This window comes from Gracilinanus agilis, chromosome 1, assembly GCF_016433145.1.
Source record: "Gracilinanus agilis isolate LMUSP501 chromosome 1, AgileGrace, whole genome shotgun sequence".
In the NCBI taxonomy this organism is placed as follows: Eukaryota; Metazoa; Chordata; class Mammalia; order Didelphimorphia; family Didelphidae; genus Gracilinanus; species Gracilinanus agilis.
In genome coordinates, this window is record NC_058130.1 from 42,119,976 (window position 1) to 42,138,233 (window position 18,258).

Below are 18,258 nucleotides of genomic sequence, written 5' to 3' on the forward strand. Positions count from 1 at the left end.
TGTGTATCATTCAGGACATAATATTGATTGCATATGAGTATGTATTTCTAATACTATACCCATGCTTTTTCTTCTAGAATTCATTATAGAGTTTGAAGGCAATAAAGACGAGCCTGGAAAATGGGCAGAATTGACTAAAATCCAAGGAAATGAAACAACAGCCTTGTTATCATTGGCACCATATGTAAGATACCAGTTTCGGGTGGTAGGTGTAAATGCTGTTGGAAGGAGTCTACCAAGCAATCCTTCTGACTATCATGAAACCCCTCCTGCAGGTAAACAGATAATTTCGTTTTGTGTGTTTTTAACTTAGTCTCATCCTATTAATGTAAGAGGAAGCTTGTTAGCACTTGTCTAAAAATTCACCACTGCCCGCTGCCAATTTTAAGAAATAGCACTAAATCTTCTTTCTCAATTAATTATAACTTTGGTCCTTATCAGCAGTACTGAAACACCTGCTAGTACAAAGACTCAAATATACAAAGAGACGTAATCATCTGCTATATTGCTACCTGTATGTTAACTTTTTTTTTCTGTCCTGAGAGATGTAGCAGCACACATTACTCCCAGGAAATTATTGATACCTAGGACTCTTCAGCTGATTATAACTGAATGTCAGTGGGGAAAGTTAGCATTCTGCACTCCCAAAAGAACAAAGGGAATTGGAAACCTTAAGTATGCCAAGCAAGAATAAATAAACTGTGGCATCTTCCTGGGCACCAATAAAGATTAAATGAGACAAGAATGAATAAAGGAGTTAAGATTTAACCAGTCATGTTAATCATTTTTATTCATGTTTTTTCCCCTTCCTCCTTCTGGTGTAGGAAGTCTCATATGATTATAGCATTAATTTTAATTCTTTGGAAATTCTTGTTAATACACGTGTTCAAAATTTCAACAGTTCATGGGCTAGAATATATGACTCTCAGGTGACACAATGAAGTTTTATTTGATGTTTGGGAAATTTAAAAAATAATAATTTCCTAGCAGAATAGAAAGATATGTGCATAATTATGTCTTTAACACACACACACAATTGTTTACATTGGAGTTGATGCATTGTTAAAGATTTTTTTAAAGTGAAGTTTTTAAAATAAATCCTTTAATGTCTTTAGATTTTACCTCCACCTAAAATAATTGGTTTGGGTGTATTTGATGTGCATTTTGCTTAATCTTATAATCTCATGTCAACCCCCAAGGAAATTTAGTCTTTTTTGAACTTCAAATATAGAAATTCTACCATTAAGACCTCTCCCTTGGGCATTTATCCTTAGTGTGTTCTTCACTAGTATGATCGCATGCTTTGTTCCTGGAGTAAAACTAAGTATAGGAAGCTATTTCTTTGTGGGGAAAAATTGAATAGAAATAAAAGTCATTCATTTGTGTAATTTATTTTATCCTAAACTTGTTACATATCTCTACTGTTAGCACAATTTCCATTGTTACATTAAAAGGCTGTCATCTGAAAAGAATCATTCTGTATTCTATGATTGGTTTTCCACTGGAATTTCCTAGTCATTTCCCATTGTTTTGTAGGTTACTCCAAGATGATTTATTATACTGAACCAACTGTTAGAAAAATAATCATCCTGTCATTATTAGAGTTAATAACACTGGACTGCACAAGGATTTTTAACCTTGATATATGTGTCATGGATTGCTTTGGCAATTTGGTGAAACCTGATAACTTCTCAGAATAATATTATTAAATGTAGAAAATAAAATGGATAGCATTAAAAAGGGAACATTTATGTTGAAAAATAAATATTTATATAAATACATATATACATATGTGTAGATATATGGCTATATTTATATATTCATATTTATATAGAGATAGGTATGTATATGTACTATATATATTTATATATGTTACCATAATTGTACCAATTTATTATACTCAGGTATATATATATATATTTATTTTTCATACAACCAAATGCAGAATATTTTAAAACATTTTGCTTAATATAGTGAGAGAATATGAAATATCATGGATGAAATTTGTTAAAAACAACAAAATTATTGGAAATGATAATAAAGCTAGCTGCCATATTTATTAAATATCTTTTAAGACTTTATGATAAATTTGAAGGAGGGGACTGGTGATTTCCCCATAGAGTATCAGATAATGAATGAAAAGGTAATTGTAGTGTTGTATAATTTTCTAGCTCCTGACAAAAATCCAGAAAATATAAGAGTTGAAGCTTCTCAACCCAAGGAAATGTTTATCAAATGGGAGGTAAATATGATTTCTTCTTGGTTTATTAATTTTTGTTTGGGCAATTTTCAATACTGTAATCTAAATAGGATCATTCAAATGGAGTTATTGGGGGCTCCTATGTAATCTATCTTTATTTTGTATATATATTTAAATATACACATGTTGTTTTTCTGAGTATCAGATGAGCAGCTTAATGTCAGAGACTATTTAATTTATCCTTGTACTTATAGTTTGTAGCACACAACAAGCATTTAAGAAATACTTGTTGGATGATTAAGTTATTGACTAATTGTCCTGAAACTGTGCTTAGTCCTGTGGTATCTGAATAGTCCTTGACATCAAGCATCTTATATTTGACTGCGGAGAAACACAATGTGCACAGATAAATATAAAGTAATTTCATGGAGTATCAGAGAGGAAGAACCCTCATAAAGCAATGTGCTTTGAAGGAACCTAGAAGTTCCATATATAAAATGACAATGAGAAGGGAGAGAATTCCAGGTTTTGGAGGAAATCTGTGCAAAGAAATTGGGGAGGGAGACAAAATGTTCTTTTTGGGGAAAAAAACAGAAATAGAATAGTTTTGTCAGAATGAAGAACTTACACATGGGAATAATACAATAATATAAAATATGTTAGTGCCAAACTGTGAAGGACATTATGTGCCAGACAACACTTGAAAGTCTGTGGATCTGAGATTGAAAAGAAACTGGAAAAAGGTAGACTAATTAGTTAGCTGTTGAAATAATGCAGGCAAAACAAGGAGGTTTTGAACTGAAGTGATAGCTGTGTCATTAGAGAGTATAGGATAGATAAAAATGCCATTGAGATAGAAATAAGACTTGTTAATTGATTGGATATGAGTGATGGAGAGTGAAGAACTGAGGATATTAGGTAGTGAACCTAGGGTGCATTTTGTCTTTAATACAGAATAGAGACCTAAACATTTTGCCATTTTTTCTTTTCCATATATATATATACACACACACACACACACACACATACACAAAAAACATCTCAAATCAATCAATATCACATGAAAAAATAGTCTCATTTATTTTTAATAACAATTATCTTTAAAATATGGAGTTACACAACTATTAAAGAAAGAATGTTTGCCATTTTTCTTAAAGATTACTGCTCACCTAGTAATTCACTGGTGACTTATCTTTCTAAATGGCCTTTCCCAAGGTCATTGCCAAAGGACAATAAAGAAAAAGACAAAAAGCAATGAAAAGAACCAACCTGATTATTTCAGATGAAAAATTAATCACTTTTCCCAGTAATGTACAATATTCCCAGAAGAGTTATCTATCATTCAATAACAGGACCTTAGGTGAATTGTTAGTCACTTCCTTAACCTCAGGTGAGAAAACCAACTGGTTTTGTTTAGTATTTGTAAGCTAGCTTTGGATTATTGAATCTCTGGGCTATTTGCTCTTTCCCCTTTTCTACTAAGGGCTCTCTACCGTCAACTCTTGACACACACTCACATAAGGAGCTTAGTCACTGAGGAAAATTAAAAGAATAACAAAAGCTTTTTTTTCCCCAAATTATCACAATACTAGAGGAAGAGAAGGGAAGGGAAGGGAAAGGAAAAAAATGAGTATATAATTGTTAGAGTAAGCACCTGAGAGACAACTGGAAATCATTCCTTCAATCTCAAGTAAAAATCATACTGTTGTGGATGAAAATTCTTCCATTCAGTGTATAAAGCTTCCCAAGTGTGGTCTGAACAAAGTGTCATCACTGTGCTTTTCTACATAGAGTACACATGAATTAAGATCTCTGAACCAATTGAAGTTCTTTTTGAGGTCCAAACAAATTGTCTCTAGTTCCTTACTCTGAACTTGGAACTTCTTCCAAATGGATATGTAGTATAATTCCAATCTCACCCAAAAATTAAATGAGTATACTCAGAGTTTAAAGGAAACAAGGTCAATTAAGTTCCCCAAAGGGTAAACCTAGAAAGAAAAGGAATTAAATATTTAAGATTGATTGTATATTTCTAAGCCATGAACTGAAAGAAAAAAAAAAACCTCTAGATAACAGTCCTTAAGAATTTGCTATGATGATGGGCCACCAACTCTGGCCTGGATCTAAGCTTCCATACCTCTGTTGGCTTAGTTTCTCTGGACCTTTCAAAATTAATACATGCTCAGCCTATAACATTCTATCTGTAAAATATACTCTTTAATTAGGGCAGAGATCACTTCAGAACCTTGGACTGCTAGACCACATAGCAGAAAACTAGGTTGGGACATAATGGTATGAAGTATCTGTCAGTGCTTAGAGAAGACTTTGCCTTCTCACTAACTTTCAGAGAAAGAATTATTCAGTTAAATGTGAGTGAATGAGTGCCTTCTGAATTCATTCTCAGTTGTCTCAACATCCCATAGAATGGTTCTTCTTCATAATGTGACATTAAATAGTTAGAATATCTGAGTTTCCTACAAAGTAGTTAAGGGTTTCCATTATATTATCAAACTTTCCCAGAAGCAGATTCTTCCAGATAGCTGTATATCTTCTGAGAATGGATCTCCAAATGAGAAGGTCCCCATTACACTGGTGTCTTATTAAATATGAAATTCTTTTTTTCAGTATCATTTATAAGTGACTTATCTGAACATGAGGGTAATCTCTTTTCTACATGTTAGACATACATATAGACAGACATATAGTAGCAAGTTCTAGAGTTTTCTTTTTACACTAAAGAAAGATCCTCATTATGGAATTTTATGATGTACTTGGCTACTTAATTATACACATGAGTATCAGTCGATATACTTTTTTATGTTTTTACTCTTTAAACCCTTACCTCCCATCTTAGAATAAATACTGGGTGTTGGTTGTAAGGCAGAAGAGTGGGCGGGGCTAGGCAATGGGTGTTAAGTAACTTACTCAGGGTCACACAGCTAGTAAGTGTCTGAGGCCAGATTTGAACCCAAGACCTCCAATCTTTGGGCCTTGCTCTCAATCCATTGAGCCATGCAGCTCTCCCTGGTCAATATACTTTAAAAATATTTATGAATTTTGTTGTTATTTAACATGTATTTGGGAATTCCCAATTTCAAAATTACAAAAGAATTTTGTAACTTAAAAATTAATGAGTATATTTATCTCCGTTAGTTTTCTAGCTTCATTTTGTCACAATATATCAGGGCTTAGAAAGATGTAAAATTAATTGTTACCAATTTGGAATTAAAAATTTTTTTTTAAATGTAATTAATTTCCTGGGCTGTTCTGAGTAGCAGTGTTAATGCTATTCTGTCTGTGTTACAGCTTAAATTGTATATTAGAAACCTCAGTCTTTTATTCCTCTGGAGTATCTCAGGCCAACACTGATCTCAGCTTAGTACTAAGGTTCCAAAGGGTGGATATTCCAGTTAGTCAAATTAAAATAATGTGTAATTATCTGATGGCTTGTTGGGAAATCAAAATGCTTAATAAACATTCATTCATTAATCCTGACCTCTCCTCTGGGAGGGAGATGGGATACTTAGTATTCTCTTTCCTCGATTGTCTATGTAGAAATAGATGCTCTGTGCTTGATTAGCAAGATGTCCTGTCATATAAAGAATAATCAGAGGGTAAAGTAGTGTTCAGACTCCTCCCTTTGTCAGATTTTCAGAACTGGAAGGATCTCAAGGTCTTGGATCCAAATCCATACCTAAATAGGAACCCCATTGACACCATTCCCACCAAGTGAATGATCATCCTGGTGATGTCATCAGTGTGTGGTGTAAATGGGTAAATTAAACACTGGGTTTTGAGAAGAGGAGAAGGAGGAATGTTTGGGTGAAGAGGGGTAACTAACTGAGGCAAATACAAATGGGATTCATATCCACACCCACAAAACAAAGGACTTGGGAAATGAGTGAAGACAGTGGAGACCAACTGTCACTTCAGACCTACCCAGCTAGGGATTACCTATTAATCTATAATGAGCCCTCTGGATTGTGAAGAAGGAATAACAAAAGGAAGTGAAAAACCACTATTTAATAATGAATTTAAGTGTAAGAGATGTAGAGAGAGGTCACCCTAAACTAGGTATACAAGGACAAAACTCAGGGACTGGGAGCTGGGTCAGGATCTACACTATACTTTCCCAGGCTGCCTGGTTTAGCCTGACTGGCTGGAAGGGGAATGGATGTCTCACAACTGAGTTCACTTCTGTTCCAGTGATGATTCAGGGTTTCCAAGAACACAGGTCCTCAGCAAAATTAATCCAAAGGGAGAATGAAGGCAGAGAGCTGATACAGTCTGGAAGTCCACCTTTCAGAATTGTGATCAGTGCCCTCACCTGCATTTCCTGGCAGAACAGATGACTCCTTGATAGAGGAAAATCCCCTCTCCTGGGTTCTCCACTAGAGGCAGTTAATTAGCATCACATTGTTCCCTCCATAACACAGTCCTCAGGAAAAAGGCCCTTCCTTGCCACTATTACATCATTGGAACCCTTAGATCTTATCTGACAGCTATTTACACTAAATGCCTAAATTCTTAATTTTCCTCATAACAGTGGAAATCCTTTATGCATTGGAATAGCCTCTATCACTTTTGCACATTTTTAGCTACAAGCATCGCTTCCTTACATTAAGCCAAATAGTGTCTCTTCCATCCCTACTTTTGTCCTCAGTATACCAGCAGAACAAATCAAAATACTTTTCCTGTGCCCAGTTTTTAGCTGTTTTAAGATGGTTAATATAGACTCTTTTACTCTTTAAAAAAAAAATCTCAACATTTTCATTTCCTCCAACTGACTTCCATATATTGTGATCTGAAAAAACAGTAACTGAATGGGAAAGGCAATGGCAGCTCACAACTGACAACTGACAGGGAAGGAGCTTAATACACAGGGGACACACAGTGAGGTAAACAAATCCCATTGGGGAAAGAATAATAAACAACATTAATGGAGAAAGGGAAAAGTTTGGGAGAAATAGCAATAACTGAAACTTTCACAACAGCCAGGGATAGTTAACTCTCTGTGGATCCTTGATGGTTGGGAGAGAGGATGACAAGGAAGTTAAAAAAAGTAAAGTTTATTGGTTTGATAAGATGGGAATTGGAGGGAGAAGGGTTTCTAACCTCTAAGGGTCCAACTGCCAGAGAATGGTGACAGTTGGGGGTGACTAGTCCTAAGCTACCTAAACAGACAGCCAGCAAATGGCTCAGCTGAGTGTGACAGGGCTATGGGGATCTCACATAAGGTCCTTGATGACTGCCAAATGATGTTTAGATAAAGGAACACTTCTGTTCTCAGCAAGATAATCCAAAAGGGCTAGGGAGTATAGGATGTCCTGGAGCTGTTCACCAACTACAGGACAGATCCTGACTCTACCTAGATCTTCCTCTTCTATTTTGATTTGCAGATCCACCTTCTCTATGGAGATCCCAAATAATCCAAAGGCTTGTTGTATAGCAGCTCCCAGCTTTACACCTCTCCTTCAAAGCAGGAAACTGCCACACCACTCAGTCTCTTTGAACAAAACCCCTTTGACATTCTGGCATAGAATGTTCTCAGTCAGACCCGCTGGTCTGTCTTTTTCTACTCACTATGTATGCCTACCTATCACATTATAAATTACCTATAACAGATCTCTAATACTCTCACCATCCTAGTTTTCTTTTTCTCCTTGAACTTAAGTAAAGCTGACTGTGGCTACTTAGAAATGTTAAAACAGAACAGTACCAAGGATAGGCAGATCCCTGATGTACAACAGAAATTCCTCATTAAGCTGAATTTGACATGATTATGATGATTTCTTGAGCCTGGTTATCCAAACACTTCAAATTCCACCAAACTTTAAGATTAATTGTAATTAAATTCTAATTTCTTTTCTCTAAATTTATAATCACACAAGTCCCTTGAGGGCAGGGTTATTTTACTTTCATATTGTATTTTTAACATTTAGTATACTACTTGCCACATCTTTGGTATTTAATAACTACTTGTTGATTGATAGATTTTGTTTATTAAACTCTCCCTAGTACATTCTTTCTTTAGTCAATTAACAATAGAAGTCTAAAGGATCATAATAGAGTGAAAAGGTGCCAACTTTGGAGTTAAAGGGTCCTGATTTTGATAGTTATTTCTTATGTTACCTTAGACAAGTCTTTAACCTTGCTGAAGATCAATGTTTTCTTCTGTAAAATGAGGGGATTGACCCAGAGGGTATCTGAAGACCTGTATAGATTCTCTGTCTTAAACAATCAAAGGACCCATAGTGTATCTGTCATTAATAGTCTACAAGAAGCTAACTTCAAGGGAATGTGAGAAAAATGGATAATTATAAAGTTATTGGTAAGATTTATGATAAAAAAAAGCGGTTATACAGTCCTGCTGGAGATTCTCTGAATGTGGCAAAAGTTTAATGAGACTTTTTAAATGAGTAAATAAATGGGAGATATTGAAGATAAATTAACATAAAGTAAACATTTTTTAATTTTAGATTTAACAGCCAAGAAGGGCATTTGACTTCAGCCATTCTGCCAAGAATGTCGAACATTAAAAATGATTCAACTAAAAATCAAATTATACCAAAATTTAAAATTATAATACGGCTATTTTTTACCCACCCACAATGATCATTTAAACGATATTTTTTCAAATATATTAAAATTGTGACTCGCCACTTATTTTCAAGAATCCTAAAAGTAAGAGTCCTTGTGTCAATATATAGACAATATATATTAATGAGAATTTTGTTCTGATTTAGAAAGAGATTGTGTGAAGTGTATTATTCCCTTCTACATGGTCCTTTTACATCTCAGATGTCAGGGGAGAGCTACATGGCCAGAAGCTGACTTGTTTCCTAGTAGTTTCCAACATGGATCTCTGGGTTAGAAGCTTATTGAAAAAATGTGGTTATAGATTCCTGCTGGAGATCCTTTGAATGTCATCCTCTGGAAAGAATGGGCTTAGATAGTGCATCACATTACAACAAATTTTATAAATCTATATCTTGATAGATAGATAGATAGATAGATAGATAGATAGATAGATAGAAACACATAGGTCAGTAGGTAAGTATATAGGTAGGTAGGTAGATAGGTAAGTAGGTAGAGAATATATATGTATATGTGCACAAACTGTGTATACATATATACACACATATATATGTACAAATATATTTTTGGAAAGTACATTACTAAACTATCTCAGAAACATGAGAGAAAAAAATGACAATTTCAATTCTTTATCTGTTCTGAGATGAAGCTATTTAAAATTATAGACTTCAGTCTGGATAAAACCTTTCTGCTCTCTGCATATAGGCATTATTTATCTGGGCATTCTTGAATCCCTGATGAATTTATGACATTTTAACAATAAGAGATTCCCTGGGGCCAAAATTCCCAGTGAATACAACTAGAGACACTGCCTGGGGCAAATTTTCAGCTCTGTTTTCATCAACAAGTAAAAATATTCACTCAGTAATAACTAGAGGCTCAAAGTAATTTCTTTAAAATGTATTTAATTGAGTTCATTTCTATTGAAACCTAGTTAATGTCTTAAAACATCTTAATTTCTAATTAATAGGATTATAAAATAATGTAATTTTGGGACAATAAACTCCCATTACAAGAGAATTCTACATCTAGAGCTCAAAGTAGGCACCAAGGGCCTCTAGTTTAAATCTTTCATTTTACAGATGAGGAAATGGAAGTTGTGATTCATCCAAGAACAAACAGGTGATAAATATCAAAGGCAGGATTCAAACTGAGATCCTCTGATTCCAGAGAGTAACCCCCACAATTTAGTTCAATTTATTCCAATTCAATTCAAATGTATTAAATGGTTACAATGGGGCAAGAACTATAAAAAGATTTTGAGGACAAAAAGACAAAATCATCTATTAATCAAACTAAATGTATATTTATTTGATACACAGTAGCCCTTGTTTTTAAGGACCTTAAATTCTCACATTCCATGGAGTCTAAATTAAATATTCATACTAATAACTACTCATATTTCTTATTCTTATTCAGGGGAGTTCACTTTCCTAAATAATGCAGAATCTTGACGATTCAAGAACATCACAGAATTAGCTGTCATCTCTGCAGAATTGCTTTTATAAAAAACAAATAAACTATTTGGTAATATTTCTCCCCAACCCTGATTTTGAGATCATATAGTTGAATTTCATAAGGCAGTAAGGAAATCTTATTTTCCAAAGCATTTTATTGAAGTAGATTATATGACTCAACTTTGTGATCATATCCATTACTTTCATATTTCCCGTTGGGATCCTTAGGAGTCACTGTCTATTATGTAAAGGCACATACCTGATCAGCCGGGGGAAAAAAAGGAACTTCTTGTTTTTCTAGTTAGCCTTGTTCTTCTGAAACCATAATATATTTCTGTTTTGAAGTTGAAAATTGTTCTTGATGTGATTTTAAAAGTATGTTCTATTAAAAAAAATGAGAGAGAGAGGAAGAGAAAGAGGAGAGAGACAGAGAGACAGAGAGAGAAGGAAAAGCAAGGCAGTTAGTGAGTTATATTTGCCTGAATCATTACTATGGATGGTATGCATTTTATGGCACATAATGTAGAAAGTTAAATCATAATAATGCAAATTAAAATTTACACCACTTCTGGCTTCAAACTTAGGCAGCAGGGAAAAATAGGTTCCCAAAAATTGTTCTGACTTACAACTTACAGAAAAAGTGATACTAGGATGTATTTTTTTCTTCTTATTAAGCCATGTGGAATGATGAGGTAGATAGATTTCTGAAAAGAAAGTAGTGAAATCATCTAGGGAATTATTTCAATACCTAAGTAAAGACAGTTGAAATTGCATTTCTATGGATGAGAATGGCTTCAGGGGATTTTAACTCCTAGCACAGGAAACTGTTAGCATAGAAGCTCTGTAAGTTAGAGGAAAAAATAAAAGACTGGAGCTGTAGAGAAGAAAGGGAGACAGACCTAAATTTTATTTTGGTATTCATATTTCTTTACTTCTTAGTATAGTTCATTATATTTTCACTAAAGGAAACATAGCTATCATTAACAGTGATATTTTTGGTTTAATTACAAGTTCTTATTTTAAAGAAAATCATTTAAATGGGAAGGTATATGTTTATCATCTTTGGTTGAGTTAGCTCCATTTATGGGAAGTCAGGCTATTTGAGGAGAGCATCCAAGCTACTATATATTTGGAGGTTGCTCACCCAAATTTCTATTCAGATGGATTTAAATTAAATAGTCTTCAGAAACTGTTTAAAGTCTATAAACAGCCTTTATTAAACCCTTACTATGTGTCTAGCATTTCGTTAAATATTGGGTAGTTCAGAGGATTGAGAATCAGGTCTAGAGATGGGAAGTCCTAGGTTCAAATATGGCCTCAGACACTTCCCAGCTGTGTGATTCTGGGCAAATCACTTAACTCCCATTGCCTAGCCCTAACCACTGTTCTGCCTTGGAACCAAAATTAATAATGGTTCTAAGGCAGAAGGTAAGGGTTTGGGAAAAAAAAAAAGAATGCCCCCAAAACACCAGAAGTTTCTACCTGAGGGAGCTAGCTCTTTGATAGGGATATATATTGTAACTATTATATATAAATATATAAAATACATTGAAAGTATACAGAAAGTAACTTCAGAAAGGAAAGTACTGGTACTCAGGGGTAGTAGGGAAGAAAGTAGCAGAGATGAGTCTCAAAGGCATACATGGATTTTGAGACTAAAATGAAAAAGAAATTCATTCCAGTCATAGGGGCCAACCAGTGTAATGCAAAAAAAGGAGATCAACTCACAGAAATGAAGGGGAAAAAAACAAACAAACCCCAAAACATAAGTATTTATGTGGGTCTAACTATAGAGTATTTGAACAGACTACAGACTACAGAGATATAGATACCAAAGAGAAGGTCATATACCTAGAGGTAATAGGAAGTCACTGGACCTTATCTAATTATTATCTATCTAGACCTAGTGGTGATAGAGTCACTCATCCAGGGCACAACAAAGTTAGATTTATACTTGAGGGAAATATCTGGCAGTTGTATGTAGGATGGATTGGGATTGGGTGAGACTTGTAAAAAAGAAACCAATGAAAAGACTATTGCAATATACAAAGAGAGAGATGAGATAATATACCACAAGGCCTGATCTGTGCTTTTGATGGTGTCAGTAGAAAGAAGTTATATTTGAGACAAATATGAGAGATATGATAGTGATAGAAATAAGTAGAATGATTGAGAATAAGGATTGGAGAATGACACTGAAGTTATGAGCATGGGTCACTGGGCAAAGGAAGTAACCAATTCCCATCTCTCAAAGATATAGCAATCTTCAGAAAAGCTATGAAAAAAAAAATTGCTTTGGACATCCAATGAGCTTGAGATGCCTTTATGTCAAAATGTCTAATAAAGAGTTTATAATGTGAGACTAGATTTTTGGGGAGACTGGGGCTGAATATAAAGATCTGGGATTTATTTACACAGAGATGTTATTGAACCCATAAGAGTTGATGAGATGATCAAGTTAGAGAATAGAAGGAAATGGATCTATAACAGTGATGGCAAACCTTTTTAGAGATGGAGTGGTAGACCCCACCCTCACCCCAATCCCTATGCCAAGTGCTTTCCCCACCCCCCAGAGACTGTATGCCATAATTATCCTCCACAATGAGTGCCAGGCACACCCTGTCCCCTTCTTACTCCACACTGGGGAGGGAGAAAGTGCTCCCATTGGGCTGCTGGGCAGAGGGCCAGGTGAACTGAGAAAATGTCTTCTGGTATGGTTGAGAGGAGAAGGGGAGCAGCTTCACCCAAGTTCCTCTGCCTTTCTAGTAAGGAACTCTGAATGGTTGGAGGGAAGGGTGGCTCTGTGCCCAAAGAGAGTGATCTGTCTAGCACCTTTGGTACCTAAGGTACAGGTTTGCCATCACTTGTCTAGAACAAAGCTTTAGCTCAATACCTTGTTTCTAGTTATCTTAAAGTAATAAGCTAAAATTTGGATTTTCACTGATAATATAATCACTTTTTTCTAAACTGTATTTGAATTGGTGTAGTGACCTCCACAATAGAATTCCCCAGTCCCATCCCTCTGTACCTGGAGCAAGGACAAGTTAAGTGACTTTTCCAGGCACATGCAGTCAATGAATCTCAAAGCCACCAGGGCTGAGCCTGGTGTTTTATTATTTTTTATCACATTGATTAAGTCTTAAGACTTAGTTTTGTGTATCATCAAAGATGACAATTATTTTTTTTATTTTTTTCATAGCCTCTGAGCTCAATGGAACAAAATGGACCAGGATTAGAGTACAGAGTGACATGGAGACAACAGGGAGTCCCTTCAGAATGGTCTGATGAATTGGCCACAGATAATACCTTACGAGTGATGACTTCATCTGTCTTTACCCCTTATGATGTTAAAGTACAAGCAATTAATCAACTTGGCTCTGGGCCTGAGCCTCAGACCATAACAGTATATTCTGGAGAAGATTGTAAGTGATCTCTTTTCAAAATTCATTTGAAACTTAGTTGCACTGGAAATATTTCAAGGCTATTTTACAAATATCATGAACAAGTAATCATTTACTGACACCTACTTTATCCAGCATACTGTCCTTGTCACTGTAGAATCATGGTAGCCAGAGCACAAAAGTCAGCCAGTTAATCTATGAGCATATATTAAGCATCCATTTTGGGTCAAGTACTGGGAATACAAATGCAAGCAGAAAGAAATACTGTCCCTGTCCTCAAAAAGATTGTATCATAATGGGGGAAAAACACATAATAAAAAACTGAAAAGGATAGAAAAGGAAAAATAGTCTCTACTCCAAAACATGTAAAATTGAGTGGAGAGGGCCCACATTTTTTCTTTTTTAAAAATTAAAAAAAAATTTATTTTGAATATTTTCCTATAGTTACATATTTCATGTTCTTTCCCTCTCCCTCAACCTCCATAACCCCCTTTAGCCACATTTTCAAAAGATGGGAAAGTACCAGCTTAGTGGAATAATTTTTATAGAGTAAATTATTTATACATTTAGGAAAAGAGAGATCACTAGATATTACACTATTTGTGACAAATTAAAAAGTGAAAGAAATACTATTCTTATCAATTAGACCCTCAAAATATACTTTTAATTCTAGATTTATTTTTAAAAATATATAAATTTAATGGTCTGATTTAAAATTTTTGAAGAATATATATTCCTCATAATTCTTGGTATAGAATGTTAGATATGAATTCAAAAGGTCTAGGTTTCAGTTCACATTCTACCTGGGTTTACCACTTGGATGACTTTGGACTATTCACCTACTTCCCATAAGCCTTCTTTTCTTCATTTGTAGTAGCATTAATTTTGGACTATTTGAATTTTGACATGTCTATTTCTAAATCTTTGTGTCTGTGGAATACAATAGTATAAAAAACAATCATATGTAATTTCAGATTTAGGCAGCTATGATCAAAGACAAAACATATTTTACAATTCACTATGAAAAATTGCCTTAGCTTGAAGATGAAAAATATATATTCTAATATAAAATTTGTCTAAATAGACATAGTTTGGGAAATTAAATGTTTTCAGTTTTCAAAAATATTAATTTGAGAATTTCCCAAGTTATTAATATTGAGTGATTGTCAGCAACTTTTACAATCAAAATCCTCTGTTATTTGGTGAGCAAAACGAAGAAAGGAAATTCTAGACCATCCAGGCACTGACTGACAAGCCTGTTTCTAAATCAGTATATAATTATAACAATTTAGGATCAATCTAGTCTCATAACAAGATGAGATGAGAATTATCATCAGAGATGAGGCTTCCCTATTTTAATATCTGTGGAGAAGATGATGAAATACTCATAGAATCATAGATTTGGAATTTTAAGGTACTTGAAAAGACAGATAGTTGAACCTCCAATTTTATGAGAAGAAATTGAGGTATAGAAAGCTTAGGTGATTTGCCCAACATCTGAAAAACTATAATAACAGAGGTGTAATTAGAAATCAAGTTATAAAACTGCAAGTTCATTCTCCTGTTCAAGGAACCAAGCTGCCTTCCCCATCAATTTATTCATACCTAACTATAATGTGATATTGCTTTGACCATTAACCTTATTTTCACTTTTGGAGAAAGAGAAGGTAGCATTCTTCCATATAATAATATCTCAAAAATTGTGGTGCTGGTATTATTTAGCATTCAACTAAATTCCTTTATGTTGTAAAGATCCTTTTTATCTTGATTTACATTTGGTTCTAAAAAGATAAGTCAACTTTTTTGAAAAGGCAAGAATAAAAAGTTTTCATCAATATTAACAGGTGCATTGACTTTATAATAATAATTTAAAATGCATCAATAGTATTAATAAATATAATAATATCAATTTTATTATAAAATGCCTTTTACAATTCTTTAAAGTTTGCAAAACACTACACATTTTTTCATTTGATCATCAAAACAACCCAGTATAGTAGGTGCTATTATTATCTCCATTTAACAGATGAGGAAACTAAGTTGGAAAGATGTTATGTATTGACTAAGGCCACAGAGTTAGTGCATGTCTGAGGCAGAATTCAAACTCAAGTATTCCTAATCTCCACATTCCACATTCTGTGCTTTTAGTCACTAAGCCACCAAGCTGCCTCTGTTTTACATATATATATATATATATAAAGTATATATATTATATGTACTATATACACATATAGTATAGTCTTCCTGGAAATGAACAAAGATCCAATACCATTAGACTCCATGACTCAATAGTCTGAGTCCTACCATATTATACCATTGTTATATAACATACCTATTAGCATTATTATTGTAAACATTTAAATACAGATACAAATTACAGGTTAAATTTTTAGGCATCTATATGAAAAATGTTCAAGAAGAAACTCTTCCCTGGTTTAAATCTATTATAGAAATACACTTCTGAGAATAATCTGACTGACTTCAATTAACAATGGCTCCATGCTCAGATGGAATTCTATATCTTTTTGTGTGTTTACAGATCCTGATGCAGCTCCTTTGTCGGTATCAGCAAGAGTTATAAACAGTACTCTAATTAATGTCACCTGGGACAGAATCCCAAAAGAGAGAGTACATGGACATTTGAAAGGATATCAGGTTTTATTTCTTCATAGTTACATAAAAACATTCTTAGTTCCATAATAAAACTGATTCAATAGATTACAACAATTTTCTGCAAGAATATACCAATTCATTATCATTTTTATTTCAGATCAATTGGTGGAAAACGAAGAGTAGATTGGATGAGAGGAAATTCCCCAAAGAAATACACACTATAAGACTGCCAGGAGACAGAAGCTATGGAATGGTTCCTTCCTTGGACCCATTTAGTGAATTTAAGTTAACTGTCTTAGCCTACAATTCTAAAGGTGCTGGGCCAGAAAGTTCTCCAATTTCTTTTCAAACTCCAGAAGGAGGTAAGACAACCATAAATTATACGAGAGTGTTATCTTCTTCCTTTAACATAACCATTTGGAAGTATAGGCTTAGATTTAATCACAAATCCTCATTAGTGTTCATAATTGTTAGTGGTTTGATCAGTTTAGGTCAGTAACCATTTTAATTTCTCGATTACCTTTATATTCATGACATAGTACTTACAGAGATGGCCTTGAAGCTAGGAAATTCTGAAATCAAGGCTAGCCTGAGATATTGACTGGGTGTGCTCTGAATGAGTCTTTATATCTTTAAGATTTTTTAACCTCTAAGACTTTAAGTTGTATAGAAGGTAACAATTTGCATGAGTAAAGGGAGTTTTTTCTTATGTGGGAGTTTCCATATTAATACAATTACAGATCCAATTCCTATTTCTCTCCTCTGACTATCTCAAATGGGATATCCTAAATGGTGATATACAGATTCATATAATAGACCACATGGGGAAGAGATCCCATTTAGCACAGGAGGGAAAATCTCCAATTCAGATGGCTCTATAATAATATTCTAGTTGTGAAATCAGAGAGATGCCATCATTGTTATCAGAGTAGTCTTTGTAGCTGCTGCTTCCAGACCTACTGTTACAGCCTCTTTTGTAGGAAGAAATTAATGAGAATTCATCATTACTTCTTTCCCTAGAAGGGCTACATGGTTGCCCACATTTTTTTTTCTGTTCCCTCATGCTCCCAGTTGTACTCTATAGATTTTGGAGTGGATGTGATTTCTGCTGAATGTACTTGTGTTCTTCCTACTTGATTTCTTTTCAAAAGCCAAGACATTTCCTTATCAGTCTTGATGAGTTTTCCATCTTAACTCAATAAGGAATACTCTAATAAGGAAAGTACCCATGAAATTAAATATTTTAAAATTAATTTAAAATTACCAATACTTCAATTTTAATGGAAGAAGTAAATATCTAATGCATATTGCCTACAAGTAAATATTACATATCATCTCCATTAAAATTAGTTCTAAATTTGTTAATAACCATTCATTAGAATTTTACTATGATCCATACACTCTGCTGGGTTATGGATAGAAATCAAGGTCAAAAGAAAGATAGTTTTTACCTTCAAAGTACTAACTTTTTAATGGTGAAAAGGTACTCATTAACTATGTCTGGAGAATTAAGGATGTCTATTATATCTTCTTTGCTAAAATGGAGGTTCTTGGTAGAACTCACTAATGAAAGAGACCTAATAGAGCAGAGTTAGAGGTAAGCTAAGGTATGGTGTTATAGTCTGGAAAACTAGTGATTGCTCATGTCAGGCCTTTATCTTCTAATGGGATATTGTAAAATTTTATTTTATTTTGTCATAAATTCTAAATTAACTTTATTTATTTCAGTACCTGAACAGCCAACTTTCCTCAAGGTTATACATGTTGATAAAGACACTGTTGTATTGTCCTGGGGACTGCCCAAGAGAGCACATGGCAATCTCACTGGCTACAGTTTACAATACCAGATAAGTAAGTAGAAGTTTGATTTTTACAATCAATCTAAAGCATAGAATTGGTTTGCATCTTTAAGTAAATAACATCATAAAATGAGAACCTACAAATTTCTAATCCTACATTATTCTTAACTTATTTGGCTGCTTCATGTTTT

At 34.0% G+C, this 18,258-nt stretch overlaps 1 protein-coding gene across 1 annotated transcript in view; it reads left to right on the forward strand.

Annotated features, from left to right (window-relative positions):
* CHL1 (cell adhesion molecule L1 like) overlaps positions 1-18,258 on the forward strand; it is a 110,057-nt gene that overhangs the window by 80,044 nt on the left and 11,755 nt on the right. The window contains exons 16-21 of the mRNA XM_044656821.1: positions 78-275; positions 2,172-2,242; positions 13,454-13,676; positions 16,195-16,310; positions 16,426-16,630; positions 17,997-18,119. Coding sequence (XP_044512756.1) covers positions 78-275; positions 2,172-2,242; positions 13,454-13,676; positions 16,195-16,310; positions 16,426-16,630; positions 17,997-18,119 — 936 coding nt within the window. The remainder of the gene's footprint in view (positions 1-77; positions 276-2,171; positions 2,243-13,453; positions 13,677-16,194; positions 16,311-16,425; positions 16,631-17,996; positions 18,120-18,258) is intronic.